The sequence below is a fragment of the Falco naumanni genome, chromosome 5 (genome assembly GCF_017639655.2).
Source record: "Falco naumanni isolate bFalNau1 chromosome 5, bFalNau1.pat, whole genome shotgun sequence".
Taxonomy (NCBI): Eukaryota; Metazoa; Chordata; class Aves; order Falconiformes; family Falconidae; genus Falco; species Falco naumanni.
Window position 1 is genome coordinate 44,298,270 of NC_054058.1, and position 13,020 is coordinate 44,311,289.

At 39.7% G+C, this 13,020-nt stretch overlaps 1 protein-coding gene across 1 annotated transcript in view; it reads left to right on the plus strand.

The window, feature by feature from the left end:
• The first annotated feature begins 1,670 nt into the window (after positions 1-1,670).
• PLEKHG7 (pleckstrin homology and RhoGEF domain containing G7) overlaps positions 1,671-13,020 on the plus strand; it is a 43,202-nt gene continuing 31,852 nt past the window's right edge. Inside the window, exons 1-4 of the mRNA XM_040595146.1 lie at positions 1,671-2,387; positions 8,794-8,995; positions 10,332-10,372; positions 12,277-12,372. Coding sequence (XP_040451080.1) covers positions 1,671-2,387; positions 8,794-8,995; positions 10,332-10,372; positions 12,277-12,372 — 1,056 coding nt within the window. The remainder of the gene's footprint in view (positions 2,388-8,793; positions 8,996-10,331; positions 10,373-12,276; positions 12,373-13,020) is intronic.

Sequence of the window (13,020 nt, forward strand, 5' to 3'; positions counted from 1 at the left end):
CTACTTATTAAAAATAACTCATAAGTATTCACAAAAAAATCATAAGTTTTGACTTACTAAAAAAGAAATAAAGCTTGGTAAACTGAAAAGCAAAAAAGATTCTATTTTTAATACAAGATTTTTTCAATCTTGCATACTTCTGTAACAGAACTCTATTTACATGAATATCTGGAAACTTCATGCCAAGCTGCAATGGCATTCTTGGAGCATGGAGAAGAGGTGGTTATTAAAAGAAAAAAAAAAAAAAAAACCCACAACCAACTAAATCAACAAAACCCGAATGAAACCTAAAAAAGCAAAAAGAATGCCTGACCAAATAACGATCAGTTAGATGTGATTACACTTCACAAAATAAAAAGTCTTGAAAAATTAAAAAGTGATAACATAAATCTTAGAGCAGTGATATGCAATCATATCTTTGCTCAGAAGTGGAAAATAGTATTAATTTGTTATTATTGTCATTCATGACATATCTTCAATGTGATTTTTAGTGCTTGTCCATTTTAATAAGCATATGTGCTAATTAGCCCTTATCTGTTAAAGGGGAATGAACAGATGTTAATATATTTGTGGCTATTCACTACAGTTCTGAAAAAAGCCATTTCCATCATAAAGATACTCCTTTTCTTTCTGTAAGTGTCTGAATAATTGTCTTCTAATAGCTGAAGAGTTTGTAAAAAGAAATACTTTGAACTAGCAAACTTGATGAAATAATTGGATTCTAATCACTTTATAAATCAATCTGATGGGACTATATAATTACACAAAAATCATATTCTATATATGATATTCAATAGCTCAAGAAAAAATTCAACATATGTTTGAATAAACTTATTCTAATAAATAAAAGTGCCGAAAAGAAGCCAGCAATCACGAACAGATTTAAGATTCCTTTTAGCAAACAAAGAAGCTGAATTAAAGAGGTTGAATAAAGAATCTTCAGTTATAAGTTGAAATATCAGATCAGTTTTAGAGAGACTAATCATAAAAGTACCTTAAAATAGAGCTTCATAAATCACAGAACATAAGACTATTTACTCATCAATCAATAGATAAGTTAATTTGATAAACTGTTGTCTTCATTATTTCATTACAACATATACATAGTATTTGCTACAAAATACTTTCCTGCCGAAAAGAGTGATTAGACTCACCTTACATAAATGTTAAATTGTATTTGCCTAAGCATTCAGCAAGTAATTAGTATTTGTACATAGATGATTTTGCAACAAGTAGGAGTCCTGAGAGCTAGTGACTTTGTTTTTATCCCATGTATAGTGATCCCACTTATTGATGGGGGAGTGGCAACAGGAAATTAGGTGGCTGCAGTACCAGATGAGAAGAGTTCCTAATTACACAGTTACTCTGTACTACCTAATTAGTTCTACTGACTAATGCTGATGCTGCTTGCACACTCAAAGTTAGTGGCTGTTTAAACAGCTTGCTGAAACTGGGTCCTGAAGCTGTTGAAACCCGCATTTAAGCAGGATTTGAAGTGCAGGAAACTGTTCCTGTGCTAGTGCATATATCTACATTATTATCTTTAGATTATTTTTTTTTAACTTGTATATTTTCCCATATAAAAATTCAAACAGCAAGTTTCTAATAATCTTTTCTTACCATGTTCCCTAGGTACATACAGCTATAAATCTTCAGGCTGCAAATAAAGAATGCAACAACCAAGCTCTGATTATTCTCCAGACCTGGTCAAAGAAACCTGCATTGGCATGGAACTTCTAAACAGGGAAGCTGATCTTCAGAAAGAAAATGTTGCTTTGTCCAGAAGTAGCAGCCCAGAAGGTGCCTTCAGTTCCTGTGAAATACAGTCAGTATCAGCCTGTATGGACACCACCATAACTCCAGGTAACTATGTTCAAAGACAAGGTTATACAGAGTCTTCACCTCTGAAGCTTCCTGTAGAGGAGGGCACTGGGAGCCACCATGCACATTTCCAGTTTGACCGGCAGGCTCTGGCCAGAATTTCCACTTCTCCGACTTTAAGGTGTCTGAAGATGGCCTCTGCCTCGCAAGCACTGTCATTTCGGGACTGCTCTGACACAGCTCAGTGGGGGAATCAAAAGGAGTACACCAGCTCTCTCCACCACATTTGTAAGAGCTCACCTCGGTGTACTACAGCTTTGTCATTGTCATTGCCTTCTTGTGTTCATGCAAAACTACTGTCTTCCAAAGCTAAATCTGAGACAACTATAGCAGATCCAGAGTCTCCTGGCCCCTTTGATCTTGGAAGATCAAAGCTTCCAAGCCAAGAAGCTCCTCTCAGCAATGACAGTCCCAATGAAACACTCCAAAACTCTTGGAGAGCCAACTCTGCTGTGCTGCCGAGGAGACTCCCCCATCCCAGCCCTGCACCACAGGAGGGTGTCCAGGTAAGAGGACTAGGATGATGCAAACTCCTTCTCAATCTTACATAATCACTGTTAGTTCATCATGGCCCCATGCATAAAAAAAACCACAGTTCTTAACCTGAACTGCAACCTGGCACGTGTTCCTTTGACACAACCGACTGAGATCTACACTCATCAGGAAGAAAGATTTTTCCTTCCAAATCAGCAAGAGTCAATGGTTCCAGACTTGTCTCTCAGTGACCAAGTTGGTCTAGTCTGCTCCTGTACATGGAGCAGAATCCTTTCCCACTTCTGTCCATTCATTCTGGTGAAAGAACCAGACTAAGCAATTTATCTAGTTCTCATTTGGGTTTTAGATTATTTCCTTTATGGGGTACTTCAGCAGGATTCTTCCTAAGCTGGGACAGTTCTCTATTCTGTTCTACTGAATAACATTACTAACCCCAACAAAACTAGGAATTAAGTCATTCAAGATGGTTGAGCCAAATTTAAGGTTTGCTGTTTGCTGCTGCCAAAGGAAAAGGTCTCATTCCCTTTCTTTATTTCCACTTACCTAGCTCTGCCACTCACTGCCCCCCCTCCATTTTTATGTTCAACTCCATAAACAAGCAGGCAATTTTGCAATCTTTTCTGGAAAAAAAAAAAACCAAAAAAAAACCATTGGTCTGGTGAGCATCAGCATCAGTAAAAAGAAATACGCAAGGGAGGAGCTAGCCCTCTGGTTTTCCCTGGCAGCAAACTACTGTTCAGCTATCCCCCATGACTTCCCCTCAAGAAGAAAAGGAGAGGCACTGCACAGGCCAAGTTTGCACTTAAGTCTACTCCCAAAGACTTTGCATTACTTACACAAGCAGTTAAATTCAGGCACATGCTTGACTCCTTCCTTACACAAAGCACCTACGCACACGTTTCGCTGAAGATGAATAGTGTCATATAGGTGTATAGCTCTTGACTAACTGGTTAGTTTTGTGCCACAGACCAAAAGCTATTTCCCCCTGCCCACCTTCAAATACAGAAAATTATCTGGATATCAAATGAGTTCTCCTCCTTTCTCCACAACAGTGAAAATAATTAGCCAATGTCTAAGTATGTAGAACATTTATCTTAAGAAAATACTACTTTTTCACAAAATCAGATTGCTTGCTTGCTTTCTGACCAAGTAACAAGGATATCTCATTTTCTTTCAGAAGAGTGGATTGCCTATACAAAGGTATGCATATATTTGTTTTATATTGTCCCGTGCTTCATTTCTCTACATTTTTAATTAATCCGTTTCACTGTAAGACAAAACTGACCAGTGAGATACCTATGTGTAACTCAATTTTAATTTGTAGATTCGCTTTGTGAAATGCCTGTTACCAGATTGTTAAACCAAACTTTTTAATGCTATTTTCTTTCAAAAGTGTTCTTGTCCCCAACACATTTAGCTATATTTCACACAATATTTCAGCTGGACCATTGGAGAGCTCTGCACTAGGAACTAACTGCTGTTTGGATTAGCAGCGTCAAATTTCAACTGGAAGAATGTGAAACATCTCATAATCCTGAGCAATATTCTGCAAACCTTTGTGGGAGGGAAAAGGGAGTAAAGAAGCTAGCAGAACAGCTAGATGTTTTTCTTATACATGAGCAAAGTAGATCTAGGACTGCGGCTGTATGGGCAGATTGTTACTTCTACAAACTAAGAAGAATACTTGAATTTTGAGTTATTTCTGGAAAGATAAGGTGCTGTGTACCATAGATCTGTGTAATGAATTGCATCAAGCTCTTACAAGCAATTATCAGAAAGTAAAAACTTGATTAGAAATGGGTTTGATTCAGCCATATTTGTTTCCTTAAGATGTTCAAATATTCACAGAAGGGAAACAAAGTTTGTTTTCACCCCACCCAACAAGGAATTAGGAGCTAGTACCTCCCTTAATAACCATCCCTCTCTCACTGATGGTGCAGTGCTCACTTCACTGCACGATCCCCTTGAAGATTTCAGGTGGGGCATGCAGGTCAGTGAGTATATTAAAAGCACCAGCAGTGGTGAGCAAGTCTCGCTGAAGACAGAAATAGCCTCACAACAAACAGCAATGCCCTGCTCCTGTGACCCTACCACAACATGCTTCACTTGTTAAGGCAGTAGGCATCATTAGCTGAGCTGTATCTCTTCTTCTTCCCAATGTTTACTCATTTTTTCAGGTAAAAGCTCTGTTACAACCTGCAGTTTACAAACAGGTCTGTGTTTCAAGTAAGTTTATAGCAGGCTGACACAGTCTGAGTCATTACACAATGCAGTTCCCTAGATAAGGTTTAACAGATGTGTGTGTGCACCTGAAATCACACCTTTACTGTAGAAGAGGCCTCCTAGATTTTCTGAATTGTTACAACTCTTACAAGTGTTACAACTGTAGTGTTTTGAAATTACAATGGAGATGGAAAGAGGAGGGGGAGGGAGAGATCTTTGCATCATCACAGCGTGAAAGTAGGTGATCTGTAGCTACTATGGGAAAGCCTGCTCTGATCAAACTCAAAACTGTAATACATAAGTATATCTCACTGACAGGCTGAAGATTTGTGTGATCTGTAGCAAACTGGGAGAAAATTTGAAGATGCTGAATGCAAATGGCTAAACAGGAGAACATTAAACATGTAATGTACACACCTTCTCTTGGTACCACTTGCCTGGCAGCTTCAGAGGGAAGCCACTATATGCCAGCTAGGATATTGACTCTGGACTTCTTCTATCCAGACACATTTTAAAATCAAAAAATCACACAAGGAACAATGCAAGCTTTGTTCTGTAGCCACCAGCAGGAAAGATTGACGAAAGGAGGTTTGGATGATATATTATGATTTCTATTTTTTATTCTGAGCAATATAAGAATGTGCAGAAATATAAAAAGAAAATCACCAGTTTCTGCTTTAAAAAATGTTTTTTGTCAAGTTGAATTTGGTCTAAGGTCTGGGCAATGGCTGTATTCAGCTGCTCCTTTATCCAAATCATTAGGCCAACTCCTTAACAGCAAATCCCTTTACACCACAGTCAGAGAAAACTGCTGAAATGTCAGATTATTCTTTCCATCTAGAAGCACATTGTGATATTTGGTAACCCTCCTCCAAGACTTATGTATAATTCAGGATGAAAACATACCTCCATCCTTCAGTTTCAATGAACATTTCTTCTCCCTGCTCCCAGGCTGTACTTTCAGAAGTCTTCCTTAAAGCAGCAATGCTCATTTTAAACAGCCTTCCCTCACACAGCCATCAGTCAGGAATGCCAGTACATCTCTGTCGGCATGGCAACAGGCTGAACTGATGTTGATAAAAAATAATCAGCCAAAATAAATAAAGAAAAAGGACAAGAGGGGGAAGCACAGAGAGAGGTGTGCAGTGGTGACAAGGTGAGATGATAAAGTCAAAGCTGACATGGAAGGAAATGCTGCTAAAAAAAACCATTTGTTTACTCTGAGCTCATTTTCTCCTTGCATCATTCAGCATATCAGAGACTGTGTGGAAAACTGGCTTGCACTATTGCCCAAAGACAACCAGCTAATGAAGAGTCTTCTCAATAACTGCCAAGGCAGCTTGTTTTCAGTGAATTGAAGGAGCTGGGCCCATCTATCTTGAAGTGCTCCTCTTCTTCCTTTAATGTCTCATATGCCCATAAAGTGTCATGCTAACTCTTCGAATCAGGGAGTCCAAATACCCTCCCTGAGTGGCCAATAATATATCTGTTATTTAGGTAATGTGATGTATATAGATGTCTGTTTCCTGGGGCAGCTATCTAGACTAAGATTATGGACATATAAAGATACACACCTCTAAAAAGCAATCAGCTGAAATTCTCCATGCCCTAGAAACAACTATATGCACACGGTATTTACTTGTGCAGACCATGAGCTGGTTCAGTGTCTTTAACAATTTTCCATAACTTTTTAATGCAAACCTGTGATATCATCTTGTTTCACAAAACGAGTAGATTTAAAGGAGGAATTATTGCAGATGATATCTCCGCAGGTGCTTGAGTTCATCCCTACAGAATAAGCATTTCTGTCGCTCAAACACTTCAGTCATCTGCCCCTAGTAAGAAAAACAAACAAAAACTAAAGAAAAAGGCAAAGCTGCAGGGTATGTAGGTGTGAAAAGATGCTAAAATATTGCATACAGATGCAAAAACTGGTAAATTTCATTACACAGCACTTCATTAGTTTCATTTCCCCCGTAAAACTAACAAAGGCATCTAATGTATCTAATACATCTACAGGCATCAGGCCAGGTGATCACAGATACCTGTCCCTTCACCTGTGAAGCATAAGTAAGTCATTAATCAGCCCAGGCTTGTCAGATTGCAAAGGTATATTGTAGACACAAATCCAAGTGACCTTGGCATGCTCCCACACATCACAGGCTTGCATACCTCTGTGAAGAGCTTGTTTAGACATATGTGTCTGAAGTTCAAGGCCTTTTTGATCTAGGGAAATTACACCATTTAACTCCGTTAACGATGAAACTGTACTTCCCATTAGTAATCTTCATAAACCACTAGCCTCCAACTTCAAAATAAATTCTGAAGTAGGCTAGGTACTTTAAAAATCAATAACACATTGGCAAATTTTTCATGTGAATCCAACCTGAAATAAATCTCCAAAATTTCCCAGTACTGGAGTGACAACTTTAAGAATTATCTTGGTATTATATTGCAGCATCTGGCTTGCATAATAACCCAGCTGACTAAGAGATTGCATTGCAGAATCACTAGAGGTTTCAGAAGCATCTTAATACAATTGTTACCAACACTTAAAACTTGCACTGGGTAGCACTCAGTGCATGTCATCAGGAAGCAGTCTTCCTTGCACTGGTATGGCCTTACAGACCAAGAAACAGATCCCACCCAGAAAAGGTCTGAAACCATGTGTTAGGTTTGGTTTTATGAGAAACCTCAGTTTCATTGTAAATCCCTAAAGTTAAATAAACAGATCCCATGTTCCCTGTTCAGTAGGACTACTAGAAAAGGAAAAGCTTTTAGAGAACTTGTACATGGCACATTGTAAACTGCTCAACACATAGTTTTCGAGCCCTAATGTGTCCACATGCCAAGTGTTAAAGTTCCAGAGCTGGCCCTCCCAACAGCTTACATCTCTCTCTGTTGTTAGCAGCAGTGTTTCATCTATAAAATTTGGTTGGTTTAGCTAAGGTAATTGCAAGCAATGTCATTGTCAGATCATAACAAAACCCATAATCTCCATGTCCTGCTACACATATCAAATCCCAGTTCTCTACCTCCAAGCCCACCAGTTGATAAGTTATCAAGTGATTATTCATGCACTTAAGGGGAAAAATACACCTGCCAGGTTTCACATCAGGTGTTGGCAAATGGGTAGATATTCACAGTAAGGTATCTGCCTAGGCCAAAAAAAGCAGTAAGAATTACACTTCACTGACCAAAAATACCATCCACAATAACTGATGACTGGAAAAGAGAATTTTTATCTACGTACACACACTTCATTCTTCCTCCCTCTGTTACTTAATTACTGACCCTTTGAACTCTAATGCAGTCTTCATGCATCAGTCAATTGAAGACAGCACAACAGCAGCTGTAGGTACCAGTCACTTTGCAACACAATGCAACTAATTAGGTATCGGTGTGAGTTATTAGCAAAATCCAAAAATTTTTTTTATGTGCACCAATAGTTTCTGTATTTGAATGCAAGCAGTCTCTGGCACAAACACCCTGTTGGGAACAGAATACTGTGTCACTTCACTTGATGGATCTATGTCCTGGACAAAGCCCTCCATTAGTAACAACAATAGTTGGAAAAAGCCATTTGTTTTTGATCAGCAAGGCCACTGAGTCATATTATATTCAAAATACAAAATATTTGAATTAGCAAAAAAAATCAAAAAATTTAGAAAGAAAATAAATAGCACAAACTAGCGAAAAGGTTAAATATTTAAAAAAAACAAACAAACAAACAAAAAAAACCCAAAACGAACAAACACACAAAACAATAAAACGACAACATACACACACCCACCCCCCAAACAACATTTAAAATGTTTCACTAGTATGCTGGCTTTTCTTGAAACCACCTGAGTTATATGAAGGTTAAAAGTAATGATAAACCACATATCAACTAGAGACGTGGTATTTAACTGCTGCTTTGGACGCCAGTGCCAAAACAGATTCTGAAATCTCTGCTCACTTTTTGCCTAATCTCAGAAGAACCTAGGGATTTCCAATATTTAAATTCTCTAAGTACCTATTATCTGAGGCAAGCCATGGCCATAAGCACCTTGATCTCAGCAGCAATATGGAGTTGGAAAGAAAATTAGGTATTTGCTGTCAATCACTGAACTTTTCTACTCATTGTTCCTTTAACACATTATGTCACAGCCACTGTGATTTGGTTTTTTAGCTCATTTCCTCCTGCATCAGCAAGGAGCACTTCAGAAGTTTCCTCTGCAGCCAGGAGCAGAGGAGATGATGTGTGCTGTTGTTGCGTCTCACAGATCAGCTGAGTACAAGCGTAGCTCCGTGGTAGTGAGTCTGCCGGGACCCGAGGTGTTCCCTGGAGACCTCCTGGTGTCAGACAGTGCCATGGACTACCTGTCCCACGCAGTCCTCCTGCTGAGCACAGGTCAGATACAGGGTGGGGTTTGGTCATGTAAGCCCAGCAAAAGCCGTGACTAAAAAATGTGTGGGTGTGGGATGGGGCGAGAGGATCGGTGCAGCAATGACACATGAAGCAGAGCAGCCTCTACGGGGTATCCAGTTGCCCCGCACCAAAGTGACTGCATTGCTAATTTTAAAATTCCCCTCAAGCCTTTCTTTTCTTTTTTTTTTTTTTTTTTCCTTTTTCCCTGTGTTTTATTGCTGAATGCATAATGTAAGAAGTAGATAAGGGGGCAGGGCATGGATCACCTCCCTCCTCCACAGACTAGGAGCAAGCAGAGCCCAGGCCAGGATCTCCACCCGCAAGCAGCAGAGTTACAAATTCCTAGCTGCACAGCTTCAAGCAGAGGGAAGAAAGTGGTCCATGCCACTCTTTTCCAGTAGTGGTCTAATCACAGAAGATGGTAGACCCAATTAATGCCTGGAGGCTGCTCACAAGACCTTCCAACACTGAAACGTAGATTTGCAAACAATTTCAACAAGTATCTATTGTGGAATACAGTATAGTGTGCAGTGTGATTGCCAGAGACCAGAAGATGCTGGTGACCAGAGATTAGATTTTCTCAATAAGTCAGTCAAGGTCACAACCAGCAGTTTCATGAAAGCAAACAAGATATCCATAACTAAAATCTAAAAAGAGGGTTTTGACTGTGATTCCGAGTCACACACTGGCCTGAAGGTGGGTGCCACATTGAGAAAACTCTTCCAAATTTCTTGCTGAACAAACACAGGCATTCCTCACCTCTCACCAGTACGTTCCTACATCTAGATCCCCAGCTTTCCCTGAGCCTCACTAAGGACCATAAACTACAGCCAGCACCACTGTGCTAGCTCCAAGACAGATCTGAGGCTTAGGGTTTGTAGGATTGTTTATTTACAGGAGTTTAAAATACCTGCATAGCTCCAAGATATCACTAATGAGCAGACATACCCTCATTCTTGCTTCAAAACAATTAATATCTTCAAGAATTGGCTTGAGATATGATGCATTTTCCCACATAAAGAATTGACGATCACATACTGATCATCTGAAACAAGTGGGAGTGTTTAGCATCATCCAATATCCCAGCACAGATAGACATGACTCTTGCTGGGAGGAACCCAACAGGCTTAATGGGCTTTAAATCTGGTGCACAAACTGTCTAAACACAAGTATTAAATCTAAGCCAAGTAGAGTATAGTACCTCAGGCTTCATAAAAAAACCAAAACAACAACAAAAAGCCCCACCACCAACACATAAATAAGTTTTCTTTCTAACTATTTGTTCTTTTACTGATAACACTTTTGTTTCACCCATTAGAATCCAAAAAGCCAAGATGGCCATTTGCCAAAAGAGGAATTGTGAGTATTTCACCACTTTTTTTTTTTTTTTTTTTTTTTTCACTGACCTTGCTTTCTCCCATAACTAACCTGGGTAAAAATAGTTTCTTTACTGCCCTTGGAGAAAGGCAGCCAGCAAGTGATCTAAACTCAGAGGTCTCAGCCCAACCTGGGACTGCTTGGACATTAATCTGCAATTAAGATAAGGTACAGCCACCAGTGCCACTGCACATCACAACACAGTCAGTGCTGCTGCTCTCCATCCCCATGCGTAGTGGGAGGAGAGGTGCCCTTGGCATCGGGAGGGTAGAGCAGTGCAGGCAATGCAGAAGCTCTCATTCAAGGTGTTCAGAGGTGGCAGCAGGTCCAGCGCAGCTCCCTGGGGTAAGAGAGCACAAGGTGGTTCGGTTGCATCGTTGCTCTGCCCACAGTGTATCCTGTATTTTCTGCATGCACCTTCATGCCTAGGCTCTGGAGTATCTGCCTAATTCCCACTCATGTGGAAGTGATCTAGGCTATCAGAGTAGCTTTTTAGATGCTTTTTTAGGCCTTTCCTGTCCTCACAAGCACCCTCACACTCACCAGTGACAGCATACACAGCAACACACTTCAGTTAATTTCCTTGTCTAACACATCTTGTCTTTTCCAGTTATGAAAATTTTCACTTACTATGGCATCCGAATTTCCTGAGTGTTGTTCATCATTCAAAAAATTGTTTACAAGTGTCGATAGCTTTACACCCCTAAACACATAACTGTGAACAGTCCCTTCCTAATATATTTTTGCATTTTGTCTTCTAAATCTTGACTATCAAAGAAGAGTTTCTGCAAGTGAAACCAATGCAAGTACTCAGATTAGCACGAGCGAGTTCCCACTTCATTCAATACCATTTCTATAGCATTTGAAAGAGCATAGCCTAAAACTGAAAACTTTATATTCAGCAAAATATTTTAAACTTGCAAAAAAATGCATTTGATATTTAGCCAAAAATTATTTCTGAGACTATTAAATACCATAAAATTTAATTTATGAAGGATCATTTGCTGGTGTATTTGTTAAGTGTGTGTATACATAATTGCATTATTGTTTCTGCTCCATTTCAAGCTATGTTTCAAAATTAAGAGTTGAGCTTAAACCCTGAATTTCAAATACTATAATCAAACACATATTTCAAAATTGGCTTGAAATCAGTGCCTAAAGTTCAGACAATAGAAATCCATGTAATACAAGTATACTGTTCCAGAAAGCAGATAAAACTTAGGCAAACACCTTATAAGTCTATGCTTACAGCACTAAATTAGAGTTCATAAATATTGGTTAAATTTTTTACATGGCACTGTCAGCCTGAAAAACAAAGCCAAACCAAAAGCAATTGTTTTTATTTCATGATCCCTCACACAGACAAACTCCTCCTGCTCTTTGAGTTTTCTAAAAGCTCATTTTATAGACACTACTCTGCAACTGACCAAAGGAGTTTTTTCAACATGTAGCTCAAGTTAAAAAAATGTTAAATAAATAAATAATCACACAAGCTTTGTATACCTATGGCAGGGGGATGATTTCAGCTATGAGTTTGTTGTCCCCTACTTCTGACAGTGCTGAAGGAAGCAAAATATTTTATTGTTTCTGAGAGTAGTCCATTGCCTGTTGCCATACCAACGATTTGCCCTGCCAAAGACTTCAGCATTACATAAATAAGACCTTACACACCCATACCTAAGCCACCTAACACACCCCACCCATAGCTACTAACAGACCTCCCATCACTCCCTCATCTCTGTGTAGGAGAGCCTGGAAATACAAGGAAATCACTCCTGTTAAGGGCAAACTCCTTACAGATCAGAGCAAGGTTATTAAGCTGGGTAAACTTCTTAATGGTCTTTAAAACAGTGTATGAATCAGGGTGGGTTTTTGTCATTCAACAGGCTAAAGACAAGCAGAAGCAAGCGTCTGATCTGGAAAACTGTCTGTCAACCTTTAAGTTCATAGACTGCAGCACATATGATTTTTTCTGCTTTAAGGTATTAAAATACTCAGTGTACTATAGCAATGATACTTAAAGATGAGAATAAAAAATTTGTGTTCTTTTTAAATTACCATTTTTCACTACATTAATCTGGAGATGATCTGGAGAATAATCTGGAGAACATCCTGTAAAATTAATGCATAAGCATAAGGTGTATTTTTTTTTTGTTTGAAATGGAGGAGCAAAACAGAAACTGTGAGCATCACAGAAGCTTACCAAGGCCGTCACAACCCCCCGGATTTTGCTAGGCCTCCAGACTGCCCTAGATCAGGGAGGTACCACCTTCAGAAAAAAGACATCAGGACAACACTCTCAGCAATGCCTGCAGATCTGGGAAATTCTGCAGAATCTGCCTTGCAGCTTGGACACCAAGCTGACCATGAGCCAGCAGTGTGCCCTGGTGGCCAAGGAGGCCAATGGGACACTGGGGGGCATTGGGGGGACTGTGGCCAGCAGGTCGAGGGAGGTTGTCCTCCCCCTCTGCTCTGCCCTGGTGAGGCTGCACCTGGAGTGCTGTGTCCAGTTCTGGGCTCCCCAGTTCAAGAGAGACAGGGAACTACTGGGAGAGTCCACTGAAGAGCTACCAAGATGATGAGCATCTCCCTGATGAGGAAAGGCTGAGAGAGCTGGGCCTGTTTAGCCT